The 15,056-nt window shown below is 50.2% G+C and overlaps 1 protein-coding gene across 1 annotated transcript in view; it reads right to left on the reverse strand.

Annotated features, from left to right (window-relative positions):
• The window catches only part of LOC148776375 (rho GTPase-activating protein 20), a 49,666-nt gene that overhangs the window by 22,461 nt on the left and 12,149 nt on the right, over positions 1-15,056 (reverse strand). Inside the window, exons 2-3 of the mRNA XM_088840884.1 lie at positions 12,969-13,051; positions 4,418-4,576 (exon numbers count right to left, since the gene is read on the reverse strand). Of these exons, the coding sequence (XP_088697010.1) occupies positions 4,418-4,576; positions 12,969-13,051 (242 nt within the window). The remainder of the gene's footprint in view (positions 1-4,417; positions 4,577-12,968; positions 13,052-15,056) is intronic.

Consider the following 15,056-nt stretch of genomic DNA (forward strand, 5'->3'; position numbering starts at 1 on the left):
TGGTCTCCTGCATTGCAGGCAGATTCTTTACAGTTTGAGCTACAGGGAAATCCTGCTAAGTATTGGTAAACGCTTGTAAATATGTCAAGTAAAGGCCTTGGGCTTGGAAGCTCCTTAAGTGTGTTAATACATTAATGTCAATATTAAAATACATCAACTCCATAAGGGGGACAGCCAGAGCCAGCCCCACGGACAAACATGTGACCTGTGCGGTGACCCCGTGCTCAGAAGACCCCTGTGCTGGGTTTTTTTCTGCTCTTTGAACCAAGCACCCCACATTTTCATTTCACCCCAGGCTCTGCAGCCAGTCCTGGGGGTGGTTATTATCACCTGTGAACTGCTACTGCTTGGGGTAAAAGGACATTTCAAAACAACTGGGCATGTTATGAAATACACTTAACTTCTTTGTGTCTCACGCTATTTATAGTAAAATGCAACTGAAAATATTTTCCTTTGGCTGTGGAGGCAAAGGGTGTGTTCTTGTCAATATGCTGCTGAGACTGTCATAGATTTTCACTCACTGATGCTAATCACACTGATTGGAAAGTAACCATGCGGCTCACGGTTCTAAAAATCAGATATCGAAGCCTGTAAAAATATAGCAAAATTTATTTAAAACAGCTCATTATGCATAGTTGAACATGGTACCAACTACATCCTAAAAACATAGTAGAACATTCTAAACTAAATTAGATAAATTGACTACACTTTCTAAACATATAGGAGTTGCACTCTTTGAATTAAAAACAACAACAATCCAAACTAGACTCAAAAATCAGTCATCATTCCTTCCCTTCTGTCCACCGTACCTTTCCTATCAGATTATGAAGAGCCTGAGAGCTTGGACTCTATCACCTCCAGACACAGCAGGATGACTCAGGCAGAACAGCCCCTCTACAATGCCAGTAGCGACTAGTTAGTTAATTATTAACAATTAACTTCCAGGCTAGTGAGGGCTATGAGCTTTCTTTTCTGCTCTTTTTGGGCCAAGGGTGGGGCCTCAGAATCATTCCTGGAGAGCACTTGAGAAAGTGATTATTCTTCATAGCAAATGCTTCACACAGGGGTCCCCATCCCCTGGGTCATGGACCACCACCGGTCCATGGCCACACAGCAGGAGGTGAGACATGGGCAACTAAAGCTGCATCTGTATTTACAGCTGCTCCCCATTGCTCGTGTTAGCGACTGAGCCTTGACTCCTGTCAGATCAGTGGGAACATTAGATTCTCAAAGAAGAGCAAACCCTACTGTGAACTGGGCTTACAAGGGGTCCAAGTTGTGTGCGTTCCTTATGAGAATCATCCTGAAACCAGTCCCCACTCCCTGCTGCTGCTACTGCTGCTAAGTCACTTCAGTTGTGTCTGAGACCTCATAGACGGCAGCCCACCAGGCTCCGCCATCCCTGGGATTCTCCAGGCAAGAACACTGGAGTGGGTTGCCATTTCCTTCTCCACCCCACTCCCTAGCCCATGGGAAAACTGTCTTCCACAAAATCAGTCTCTGGTGCCAAAAAGATTGGGGACTCCTGGCTTAACATGTGTGCCAGGCCCATTCTAAGCTCTGTACATGTAGCCACCCTTTTCATCCCCACCCCAAGCCACTCTGTGAGGGAGGTGCTATTTTTATCCCCACTTTACAGATGAGAAAACTGAGGCATATAGAACAGTGTAGTTCCAGAGCGTATGCTTTGATCGTGCACTGAGCTGTGTCCCTAAGCCTGGGTTAGAGCTGGCCAAGGGAAGAGGGGTGCAGCTTCCCAGGTAGTGCAGCCTCCCAGGTGGCAAGAACAGCCAGGACAGAAGCACAAGGTCCATTAGAGGAGACACAGTGGTTCGAGGGCTGGGCCAAGGGAGTGTGTGGACATCTGACCCACCTACTCAGAAAGTGCTGTCAGCCTGACTCCTTTGGGAAGAGGAAGAGGGTTCCTGTGTTATCCTTTCTAAGCGGTGAGTGAAGGCTCAGGTCTGGGCTTGGCTGCAGCCCTGCAGCCGGGGAGGCCATGTGGTCGGGTTTGGCAAGGTCTCTGGGATGCTGTGACCAGGTGCCTGCAGCTGATCCACAGCGCCCTCCTTGGTGCAGAGCCCATGTGGCGGACTGTCCTTGTGAACAGATGCCCAGGGTTTCTCCCTTGACTGTGGGCAGGAGTGAGCCTTTTGAGGAAGGACTCGGGGTGTTTGTCTGAATGAAAGCGAGGAATGATTCAGCAGCCTGCACAGCCCTCTGTGCGGACCAGGCAGGAAGGGGCCGCTTCACTTTCTCGGGATGTGCTGGGCAGGACTTCCCCAGCTGCTGTTTGTGCCTCGGGGGATTTCTCGGGGCTCTGAAAACAACACTTCCCTGGCTGGGAGGAATATGAGGGGAGGATGCCAGATACGTTTTGAATTCTTTGAAATCTCTAAGCATCTAAGAAAATTAATCATGCTGGGTAGGTGTGAGAAGCTCTTTAAAATGGGCACGTTTTCCCCCAAAGCTTAAAATAGAACTTTTCAAGGGAAATTAAATGAAAGTATAAAAAATTTGCAAACGCTTTCCTTCCTATAAGACAGAAGTACAGTGCCCCCACCCCTCTAGTCTTCATCCATGCAGAGGGTCTTTCCCTCCACTGCTGCACAGACGACCCCCGGTCTCTCAGATCTTTTCCACGGCTCCGGCCTGCACTTGGCATGCAGACCCTGGGCTGACTGTGGATCTCAGGACGTCCCCCTGGGGCCCACGCTTTCCCTGAAGAATCAATCCCACAAGTCTGCAAGGCCTATATTCAGCACCGCCATCCCAGCTTTCCTTGGCCGGTGTGGAATTTGTGGAAGGCTGGCACACATTCCCCGAACCTGTTTCTTTCTGAAAAATCCGCGGAATCCTATTTGATGTGTACGTGCCCCTGGGAAGTGCGGCTCAAGTCGGAGAGCTTCCCTCCAGGACCCAGGTGCTGCCCTCTGAGAAACGGGGTGCAAGCGTTAGGCTTGCTTCTGCTACTTCCTCTCGGGGGACTTGCGACAAGCACTCAGCCCCTCTGAGCTTTACCTTCCTTATCTATGACATGGGTTAGGAGGATTCAACCAGCTGACACGCGTGATGTGCCTGGCAGGTGCTCAGTTCCCAAAGTGAGGTGGGTGTTCCCCAGGCACTCGGGCCCGGTAACACACTTGAGTCTCGTGCTCTCTGAATTTCTGCTGTGGCAATAAAAGACGCAGAAGCCGGCAGGCACAGCTCATTTCCAGAAGCAAACCTGGCCAGGCTCCGGGGTGACTTTCCTCCCGGTAGTCACTGCCCTGGGAGTGAACTGGAGCTCAGCTACGCTCGTGGTCAGGAGGTCACACCCCGGGTGCCCTGCGTCCCGCCTCAGGGCCGCTGTGTCGCTCATTCAGAATCAGACATCCTCTTGCAGCCAAAGCCAACTGGTGGCCTGGCCAGGCGGCTCCTGCCACCACTCCTTGTTTGGGCTGCCACCTTGGAAACTGCACAAGGCCAAGGCCCCCCTTCTCCCTACCCAGGAAAGGTGGTCTTTTTTTCCCTTTAAGCTTTGTGGGCCATCTGGAAGGAGAAGAGGAAGCCCTTGAACCAAAGGACAGAAGGGTAGGGCAGGGAGGTGGCAGATAGGGCAGGGTGCTGCCCACTGGGTGGTTTATCCCCGCTGGTCCAGGTCAGCTTCCTGGCTCTGCCGGGGGTATTCTTCACCCACTACCAGCCTCTTGGGCACCCTCCTCCCCCTTCCCAGAGGAGATGAAGAGAGTTACTTAGTTGCTGGGTGACCATTGGTCTCATTTCCCACTTGGGTGCAGCTAATCTATCAGACACTGTGGCGGGGGGAGGAGAGAAGGCGCAGGCTCCACGCCACGTGAGGAGTGGGGCAGAGGGAGTTGGTCTTTCTCCTTCCCTCTCTGCCCAGAGAAGATTGAGGCAAAGGAGCATACAGGCATGTGTTCCTTCTGGGGAATGGGAAAGAAATCAATAGACACTGCTGATACACAGTCAGCCTACAAGCCAGAAAACTAATACTGCACTTCTTTTGATGTAGCCTCTCCTGATCTAATACAAATGTTGAAGACGTATAATTGCATATTTTCCCCCAAAGAGAAAAATGATTATCATGGTAATTAACATTAACTTAATTACTGAGTTTCTAACTTTCTGATTTCAAATTTGTTGCTGTGAACACTTTAAGCACTTCTTAGCAATCCAACAGATTAAGTTCACTAAAAGTTCTTTTTAAATGATGGCTCTCCTGTACCCTAACTGCCCCACTAGCTTTCTACCTGCTATACCTGTGATGCTGTCTGAGGCAGGCAGCCTCTCCAGTCTCATGATCTCATTTGTCAAATGAAGGGGGAGCTCTCTTTGAGATGCCTTCAGGCATGGGGGACTTGGAAAGAAAGTGCCTTTTCACAGACAGGAAGGCAGTGCCTGTCTCGTGACTTACCTCTGCTTGGCGATGACCAGCCAGTCCCTGAAGAGGAAGAGGTGCCTCTCCCTGGCCTTGGGGCCCTGAGTCAGCATCACGGGGCTCTGGAGGATAGGCTCTCTCTGCTGGGTAGGCAGGTCCAGCTGCTGGAGAGACACCGCGGACGCCAGGCCTTTCCTGGGTGGAAGAGAGCAGGAATGAGTCTCTAACGGATAATGGATGGTAGACAGATAGGATGTGAGGAGACACAGCCCAGAACAGCAAGTCACCGCGAGTTTGGCTTAACTGGGGTGGAAATTAGGAGGGAAAACAGTGACGAGGCTAACTGCAAGTTGTTGTTGTTTGTTTTTTTCTTCAAAACTGAATTTACGATAAAGCATCATCCGTCGAGAAATGTTGGTCCTGCGTCAGTGAATAGCGAATACACGCTTATAATGTAACTGGTGAGAATTTCTGAGAGAATTTTAACCTAAGGCAATGCTTCCCACACCTTTTCGTGTCACCAGGAGGTGAACTGAGGCTGCAAACAGGCTGGCTGGGCCCCCGGCGCTGGGGAGCCGAGTGGAGCAGTGAGGTGGCATTGCTGTCACTCATTTGTGGCACACGGGTGGGAAGCTCGGACTGACTTAGGAAAAGTTTTCCCTAAAGGTTGTAGTGGTCAGGTTCAGCCTGCAGTGAAATCTAAACTTTTGACTTCAAATCAGTGGTTTTCCTGCACATCATGATTCTGCAGCGTGGGGAGTAAACACCAGCTGCAAGGCGCAGGCCATGGACACTCAGGACTTGATTCCAGCACCTTCTCCTTGTTGTTCTTCCAAAGTTGGGACCACTCAGTTCCTGTTGGCTGTTCACTTCCTGGTCATTCACTCAGTTTCCGGCCGACATGGATGACCTCAGTATGTGTGCGTGCGTGCCTACGTGCCTACGTGCGTGCCTACGTGCCTACTACCTACGTGCGTGCCTACGTGCCTACGTACCTACGTGCGTGCGTGGAAGGAGAGAAGGCGAGGTGGGCAACTCTACTGTGTGACTCTGAAATTAGCCTATCAAGATGGCTGTCTGCACGGCCTGTTTTCCGGTTACTTTAACTTTTTGCTCACATTTCTTCCATCCTAAAGGCGGCACTACTGACTCTTGGAGGCAGAACTTTTATACAGGGAACCTTCTGTTTAATTCAGATGTGTTGTTTGAATAAAGCCGTGCTAGGGCTTAAGGACACATTTCTGTTATTTAAAGCAAACGTGAACATTTTCAATACTCCGTATTCTCCAGAAATCAATGATGTGGCACGAATCTTTGACGGAGCGCCCTGATGAGGAGTTCCCGCTGGTTAGCACCACTCTGCCTCCTGACCTTTCCACCCACCCCACACCTCCCACTGCCTTCACTTAGTTACTCTCAGCACAAGCTCGGTCCAGAAATGATGGGGGCCGGGTGAAGCCTGGGGGTGTGTGCGGCAGAGCCTTTCCAGTTCTTGGTTGACGGTTAATTAACTATTCAGGGAGGGAACCAGGGTAGAGAAGTGTTAGTCACTTAGTCTGTCTGTGTCTGACTCTTTGCCACCTATAGACTGTAGCCCTGCAGGCTCCTCTGTCCATGGAATTCTCTAGGCGAGAATGCTGGAGTGGGTAGCCATCCCCTTCTTCAGGGGATCTTTCCCAGCCAGGGGCACCGAACTGATGTTTCCTGCATTGTAGGTGGATTCTCTACCATCTGAGCCACCGGCGAAGCCCCTAAATAGAGAGCCCCTGGAAGCCCAAGGGTAGAGAAATTGGGACTCAGACCACAGGACCCAGGAACTAGAACTCCCTTCTGTGTGTATTAACTGACACATACCACTATATATATGGAGAAGGAAATGGCAACCCACTCCACTTTTCCAGCCTGGAAAATCCCATGGAAGGAGGAGCCTGGTAGGCTGCAGTCCGTGGGGCTACACGATTGAGCGACTTCACTTTCTTTCACTTTCACCCCTTTATATAGAATAAATAACAAGGATTCACTGTATAACACAGGGTACTATATTCAGTATCTTGTAATAACCTATAATGGAAAAGCATCTGAAACTGTATACCTGAAACTAACACAACACTGTAAATCAACTATGGTTAAATAAATTTTAAAAAACCCAAAAGAATAGATAAATAAATGTCTTTGGGTTGTCTCTGAATTTATTTGGAAATGCCTCATTATTTTCATATGTTGGAGGGACAAAAGCTCACTAATACAAAGGACAACTTTGGCTACACCCAGTAGAGCCTGCCTCACTGCCTGACCCAGAGGCTGCACCCTCAAGTCCCTGAGGGGCCAGGGGGGAAAAGTGAATGGTTGTGGTGTGTAATAGGGAGTAGTGGGGGTCTGTGGAAAAATGGCAGAAGTCTTGCTGCGTCCAAAGGGGTGGCCCACCGGCACCATACAGGAATGTGGGCCCAGCATCCCTGCCAGTTATTTAAAAAGCCAGAAAGCCAACATCTTATTAAATGTCAAATGATTCTAAGCATTTATTTAAACACAGGAGGGCAATGCTCTGACTGCTGGCCTCATTTCAGCCTTAGTCACCAGGAGCTTTAGAGCACATTAAAACATTAATACAGAGCCTCTGATGATTTGAGCAAAATATTTGAATATTTAAAATCTGATGTTACAAGCTATATTGAGAGTAACAGATCTAAACCTGTCAGATAATTATTCATTTCAGCTTTAAAAACTATGGACACATAGCTAAGCCATGACCAGCAAGAGGAAGTAGGTAAGGTTTCTTTTTTTAGAATGCTGCCCCTGTCAAGTGCTTTTCCACATTTTGATCTTGGTCTAGACACTGCTTTTTCTTTCCCCTCACATTTCGCTGCTCTTCCCCTTAACCATCCCTTCCCTCTTTGCATTTCTTTGACATCCCAGAGGACTGTACAGTCACAGAGACTTTAGTTTTCCTATACAGAGACCTAGTCTGAGTGACGTCATGAAAAAAAAGCACCCTGTTAACCATATTTCACAACAAAGGCGCCTCAGCACTCTCCCCTAGGGGAAATTTTTTAAACGTGCTGAAATAGGAAACCAGTGATGTAGTAAATACATGGTGAATGGAAATAACGTTGCCCTTTGCCTTTCCACGTAGTGATGAGTTTCCAGCCGAGTGGGGCCGGATGGCGGCTTCTCACAGTGAAAGTGCTGGCTGCCTGCACTTTTTGAGACCTGAGCCGCTGCCCAAGACCCTGACCTGGGGACTTATATAGTATATTAAGGGCCCCCACTGGACTCAGAGTCAGCTCCCGGCCTGAGCAAGCTTGAGAGCATGCTTCAAGTCAGTCAGTTCAGTTGTGTCTGGCTTTGTGACCCCATGGACTGCAGCATGCCAGGGTTCCCTGTCCATCACCAACTCCCGGAGCTTGCTCAAACTCATGTCCATAGAGTCGGTGATGCCATCCAACCATCTCATCCTCTGTCGTCCCCTTCTCCTCCCGCCTTCAGTCTTTCCCAGCATCAGGGTCTTTTCCAATGAGTCAGTTCTTTGCATCAGGTGGCCAAAGTATCGGAGTTTCAGCTTCAGCATCAGTCCTTCCAATGAATATTCAGGACTGATTTCCTTTAGGATTGACTGGCTGGATCTCCTTGCAGTCTGAGGGACTGACTCTCAAGAGTCCTCTTCAGCACCACTTTGCTTCAAGTAGGGCAAGAAAGAAGTTTCTCATGGAAGCAGAGTGAGTGTGCTCAAAAGGGCCGCTTACTGGAAGGGCGGGCGCCAGGCTGCTCTAGTCCGACTCTCTGACCTGAACTCCATCTCTCTAGATCTGACACCAGGAACGGAGAACGGTGAAGCATTTAGGGGTTCTCCGAGGGACTGGTGGTTTTTCAAAAGGAACAAAGTGCTCTTAAACTGATCTCAGCAGTAGAAAGCCTGAGCTTGAGGTCAGGCGTCGCAGGGGCCTGGGGGTTAGAGGCAGCCCAGATGTGGGCCTTCTGTTCCCCAGGAAGGACCCTACTTTAGGAGCTGCTCTGAGTAAAGACGTAGGCCACCTCTCTCTCTCCAGGCACTTTGTTTCAGGGTGTTTTCCCCTGAAGTCTGGGTGTGAGCCTTGTCCTGCATAACTCAATAGTTTCTCTGGGTTTCCTTGTCTCAGACCTGAATTCCCCTGACTCTCTGAACCCCTCCATCCTCCATGTAACTCTCTGGGAGTTTGTTTAAGTGTATGAGCTTGATCTAGTCCCAGACTTAAAATCTGGGAGAGCCGCCACTGCCTTTGAGATCCTCAGGGCTTTTGTGGTCCGAGCCTCTTTTCCTCCTGTGATGTTATCATTGTGTGAAAGTGTGAAGGTCACTCAGTCGTGTCCAGCTCTTTGCGGCCCCTTTGGAATTCTCCAGGCCAGAATACTGGAGAGGGTAGCCTTTGCCTTCTCCAGGGGATCTTCCCAAACCAGGAATCGAACCCAGGTCTCCCACATTGCAGGCGGATTCTCTACCAGCTGAGCCACAAGGGAAGTCCTTGTGTTATCATTAGTTATCATTAGTTCTCTAATATTTTATCTAAAATTCATACATGGCTTTCAGAAGGTTTAGAGTTTAGACTACTCTTTACCTACATGGCCTCGCTTGATTTTAATTCTTGTCTACCTTGTGAGTCAGGCGGGAATCCGTGAGCCCTATTTACAGATGGGCAACCCAAGGCTCAGAGACGTGAGGAACAGAAGGTAAACGTTGACAGGGGAGGAGATAAAGCCAGGTCTCCAGACCTTCAATCTTTATATCCTGCAGGAGGATTTTCTAAACAGGAGCCCAAGGGTGACTTAGTGGGGGCTGGAGACATCATTAAAAAAAATCAGAGTCTCAAAGGACTTTATGTCTCCTAACTAGGATTCGCTATTCCATAGGAATTTCATGAGTATATAAATGACACACTACTACCAGCCCTTTAGGACAAGTCACTCTGTACCTTCAGTGGCCCCTTCCAGCTTGGCCAATTCCCTCTTGTCTATCAGAATCCATTCGCCATGCACCTGAAACCAGCTCTGACTCTTCGGCATACGGGTTGGTGGGGGGTGCTTCCTTGGAGTCTGCCAGCACCTTGCTCCGTCTCTAACACCTGTCTTGCTCTCCTGTAGTTACCTGTTCACCTGTCACTATGTTGGGAACATTTCAAGAGCAGGGCCTTTGTTTTATCCATCGCAGCCTCTCCAGCGTCCAACTCTGCATCAGGTGCACAGAAGGTGCTCAGTAAATCTGTTGCTTGATTGACAGCCTGGAAGCTAGGCTATTAAGATTAGACACAAAAACCAATTCTGAGCTAAATCAGGTCAGAAGATGTGGTTAGCCTGATTCACACAGGACTTGGTAAATGTCATATGAAAATTGTCACTTGCATTTGAATGGTGCGGTCACCCTGATAAGTAGGGCGGATATTTCAGCCACTTATGGATCTCCTACTGTCTGCAAAGCACTCTACTGCATTCCCTGCTGAGAGGATGGGTAATTCTGTTCGATCTGGCCACGCTCATATCAAGTTTGAGGTCTGGAGGTGGTCCCACAGCCAGACCATCCAGCGTGCTCATGCTTAGATACTCTTAGAGGTACCTGCATCTCCTAAACCTAAACATCTGTTCCCAGGGGTCAACTGGCAAGATAACCTGGAAGCCATAATAGTTATAATTAATTGCTACTGTTATCTGTGCTGAGGTTTGAGCAAACAGTATAGCTACAGGAGTGGCCTTCCCTGGTGGCTCAGATGGTAAAGAATCTGCCTGCAGTGCAGGAGACCAGGTTTGATCCCTGGGCCAGGAAGATCCCCTGGAGAAGGGAATGCCTACCCACTCCAGTATTCTTGCCTGGAGAACCCCGGGGACAAGGGAACCTGGCAGATTACAGTTCACAGGGTCGCAAAGAGTCAGACATGACTGAGCAACCAACACTTTCAGGTGCTGCTCTCTGTGATCAATGAACAACCGACTCATTAGTCAAATCACACTACTTCCAGTGACTTACTGAGGAAACACGGTTATCTTGCCCCGTGACCAGAAGTTTAGCTTTAAGAGACACGGGTACCTCTAAGAGTATCTACGCAGGAGCACGCTGGGTGGTCTGGCTATGGGGCCACCTCCAGATGTCAAGCTTGATATGAGCTTGGCTGAGTGAAACAGAATTTGTCCATCCTCTCAGAAGGAAATCCAGGAGAGTGTCTTGCATATCGCAGATGATCCGTAAGTGGAGGAAAGAAACTGCTCTCTTTCCTGAAAGCAGCACCCGAAAGCGTTGGGTAAAACAGGTGCTAACGTGGAGGGAAAGGTAGGTAATCTGTCTTCATTAGTGAAGTCAGACACACTTTCACTTATCTTCGGGAATACGCTTAACCACGCGAGAGTTCTACTCAACACCCACCATCATTGTCTCTTCTCTTAACCAGATTTTCAGTCCTGATTTTTTTCATCCTTCCCTATTGTGGATATTACCTTATGAGAGACCACTGCAGTCCCTATATTCTTTGAAACCTTCATGCTAAGTTTTAACCACTAAAGATGATGATCAAAATCATAGTATGTGGATTCAAATATTTGGTACCCAGCTAGCAGATTTTAACCAGCCACGGTCTCAAAGGGCTTCTGCTGACCCCCCTCCACCCCGTGAGGTTCGGGCATCTTCTCCCAAGTGGGGGGGTGAGGAGCGGCCTTCCCAGGCAACGCATGCTGTGTGGGATGCCATGGTCCCTCCCCCAGGCACCCTTGCCCTCCTGTAGGCCAAGTGCATCACCTACGATTCCAGTCCACTCTCGCCCATGTCTGGAGAGCCTGGGAAAGTCGTCTTCATCTGCCTGATGGAGCCAAGGAGCTCCCATAACTTTACCAGAGAGTCTGCCATCACCTGTGCTGTCTTTGTGGCAAAGACTCTGATGATGGGAAACACGGAAGGCAGAAGGAGAGGGTGACAGAGGATGAGATGGTTGGACGGCATCACCGATTCAGTGGACATGAACTTGGGCAAACTCTGGGAGACGGTGAGGGACAAAGAAGCCTGGCGCGCTGCGGTCCGTGGGGTCGGGAAGAGTCGGACACGACTTGGAGACTGAACAATGGCAACGCGGTGTCCCATCGGAAAGCCCACACGTGTGTGACTCAGGGCTGCTGACCCAGCTCAGTGACCCTCAGGCCAGCCCCTAAGCATTCTGCTCTGCTCCCAGCCCCCTCTGGGCAGCCCCCCTCCCCTCCTGGGACCCTGACCCGCCACACCCGGCTCTGTTGCCAGGACAGCCTTCTGAGCTCAGTGCCTCCTCCAGGTGATGCTGAGCGGATAGAAGCGGGGCTGTGTCTGCAATGACCCCTCAGGCCTCTCCTGCCCTCTGAGCCCCGCCCCAACCGTCCGTTCACAAAAGTCACGATATCAAACCTAACAACTCAAAGGCGCCCATCAGGAAGACAGCTGTATGACCTTCATTCTTAAACGACAGGAGATAGTGAGGGATTTTAGAAACAGATGGAAAATTTTATCTTCCATCAAGTGCTATGGCTTCTGCCCAAAAGCTTCCAGGAGATGTGTGAAAGCAGTAACTACCTGTCTGCAAGAACTAAGCTTTCACATTCAGGGAGGCTCTGAGGAAGGGAGGGAGCACTCTACAGGGGTCCCCGAGGCTCTCAAGTGCAGCCTGGCCCCCAGCGTGAGTTGGGAACCTTCTCCGTGTGTCTCAGTAGGCGTGAGTTCTGTGTCCATGGCATCCTGGAATGGGGGCTCTGTGCCCAAGTGTGGGGTCTGCGGATAAAGGAGGGACCACTGTGAAATCACAGGGGTGGTCTCCTTTCTCCGAGAGTGCTCTGGCTTTGCCGCATGCCGTCCACTGCCTGGGGCAGGCTCTGTTTGGTCAGCTTCCCAGGGTCCTGCCATGCTGCTTTAGGTCCCTGCAAACTCACTCCGTGCAGAGAGTTTCAGGGAAGCCCGGAGACTCTGGCGTCACTCAGATCTGAACCAGGCTCCCAGTCCTTATCATCCTGAGATGAGTTATTCAACCTCCTCCACTTTTGTTGGGATAAAAATTGGGTCCATTCCCAAGGCGAGCTGGAGGGTAAATGGTGCAATGTGGTGATGGGGAGCAGCATCATGTGGGAAATGCCCAAAATTAGGAGTTCTTCCTTGCTGCTCTTCTGCCCCGGTTACCTCCTGGGGTGAGTGAGACCCCAGGAGGGACATGGACGCTCATCCAACTTGGACCAGTTCAGCAAAGAAAAGACTGAATTTAAACATCAGTCTCAGAGCCACCTTTCGCTTTGGTGAACTGTTTCTTCCCTGCTCTTTGGTTCTTTTTGGAGGGTACCCACATGATGCCAAGACCCCAGGGGTGAGCCAATGAGCACCCCAACAACACCCTGCCCCTGTGGTGCCTGGTGCCTGGGGTTGAACTGAGGCCTCTGCTTGGCTCACCTTCACATGGACCGGCATGGCCCGCTCCGCTGTGGGAGGGACGGTGCCCCGGAGACACAGTCCCCTAGAGACGGGCCATGAAGTCAGAAGAGAACTAGGCGGCACCTCCGCTCAGAGAGGCTCCCCACCGGACTCCTCCGGTTCCCTGTGGGGTGTGGGGAGGTCTTCACCTACCTGGCGGGTAGCCATGCCTTGCTGAAAATCTTGCCCAGTCCGGTTGGTGGCACGGAGGGGCAGTGCTGGGTCAGGCTCCCAAGCTGTGGAAACAAAGCAGAGCGGGGTTGTTTTTTATTTTTTTTCAATTATATTTTTCACTTGTATTCATTTTAATTTCCACATATAGCTGCATGGTAGAGATTACACCAACATAATGCCTAACCCTAACCCTTGGAAGGAAAGCTATAACAAACCTAGGCAGCGTATTAAAAAATCAGAGACATCACTTTGCTGATAAAGGTCCATACAGTCAAAGCTATGGTTTTTTTCGGTAGTCACGTACAGATGTGAGAGTTGGACCACAAAGAAGGCTGAGCACCAAAGAATTGATACTTCCAAATTGTAGCACTGGAGAAGATTCTGGAGAGTCCCTTGGACAGCAAGGAGATCAAACCAGTCAAACCTAAAGGAAATCAACCCTGACTATTCCTTATAAGGGCTGATGCTGAAGCTCCAATACTTTGGCCACCTCATGAGAAGAGCTGACCCATTGGAAAAGACCCTGATGCAGGAAAAGCCTGAGGGCAGGAGGAGAAGGGGACGACAGAGGATGAGATGGTTGGATGGCGTCGCTGACTCAGTGGACATGAATTTGAGCAAACTCTGGGAGGACAGAGCACCCTGGTGTGTTACAGTCCTTGGGGTTGCAAAGAGTTGGATGCAACTTAACAACAACAATTCTTTCTTCACTCTTAATAGCTCTATATTAATAGCCACGTGTTCCCCTAATTTCTCAGCCACCGTGTTGCTAGGCAAGTGCTTGAGATCAGTTTTGCCAAACAGGGTGTGAGTGGAAGTCCTGCATTACTCATCTGAATGACCAAATCCACACGTCACAAATCACAATATCATAATCAGAGCTTCCACCTGTACAAATACACTTGAGAGAAGGGAAAACAGGCATCCACAAAGTCTTCTTGCAAAAGATGTCCATAGAAGTCTTTCATTAAAGCCAAAATGTGCAAAGAACCCAGAGAGGGGGCTGCCCTGGTCTGCCCCTTTGTAAGGAAAGCACCACCCTCAGGAAACACCAAGTCCTCTGGGAGCAGGGGAGGTTGGGAGGCCGCACCTCCACACAAGGACTGTCGGGTGGAGCTGGCCTGAGCACCCTCTCCTGTGGCATAGCAGGTACAGGGGGGCTTCTCACCAGTTCCCTCCTGCCCCCCGCCCCACCAACCCCTCTGTGCAGTCAGGCTGGGTCTCCGAGTCCCTGCCTGGGCTCTGCCCACAACGTCCCCTCCAGAGGTCTCCTGCCCATTTGGTACAGTCAAGGGCTTTGATTCCTGGGCCCAATTTAGCGACTCTGATGCTGAAGTTGTACACGCAGCCCCTTTTAGATGTGGCAATTCAACAACCCGTAAGCAGCACTTTGGTTTTATTTCTGCAGAATACTGCTCCCCAGTGTTTTCTCAATGATACCCAGCTGCGCGTGTGTGAAGGAGTCTTGCTTTGCACTTTATTGAGGAAGGCTACAGACTTCTGCCACACTGCTGTGTTCAGTCACTAAGTCATGTCCGACCCTTTGGGAGCCAGGGACTGCGGCACCCCAGGCTTCTCTGTTCTTCACCATCCCCCGGAGTTGGCTCAGACTCAACCCGCTCCATTCTTCTTGTCTGGAAAACCCCATGGACAGAGAAGCCTGGCGGGCGACAGTCCAGAAGGGTTGCGAAGAGTTGGACATGACTAAGCATGCATGCACGCATGTCCACTGAGTTGGTGATGCCCTCCAACCATCTCCTGTTGACCCCTTCTGTGAATTTTCCAGTTTGTTGTGATTCACACAATTAAAGGCTTCAGCCACATTTCAGCTTTAATTGGGGGGGGCTTCTATTCCAATCTATTGTGCTTTGTAGACATCTCACACCCTCTGTTGGGGGGTTCCCAGACAGCGCTAGTGGAAAAGAACCCACCTGCCAATGCAGGGAATGTGGGTTTGATCCCCGGCTCAGGAAGGTTCCCTGAGGGAGGAAATGGCAACCCACTCCAGTATTCTTCCCTGGAGAATCCCATGGACAGAGGAGCCTGGCGGGCTAGAGTCCATGGAGT

Source organism: Moschus berezovskii, chromosome 10 (assembly GCF_049115385.1).
Source record: "Moschus berezovskii isolate FMDL1 chromosome 10, NW_MosBer_1.0, whole genome shotgun sequence".
In the NCBI taxonomy this organism is placed as follows: domain Eukaryota; kingdom Metazoa; phylum Chordata; class Mammalia; order Artiodactyla; family Moschidae; genus Moschus; species Moschus berezovskii.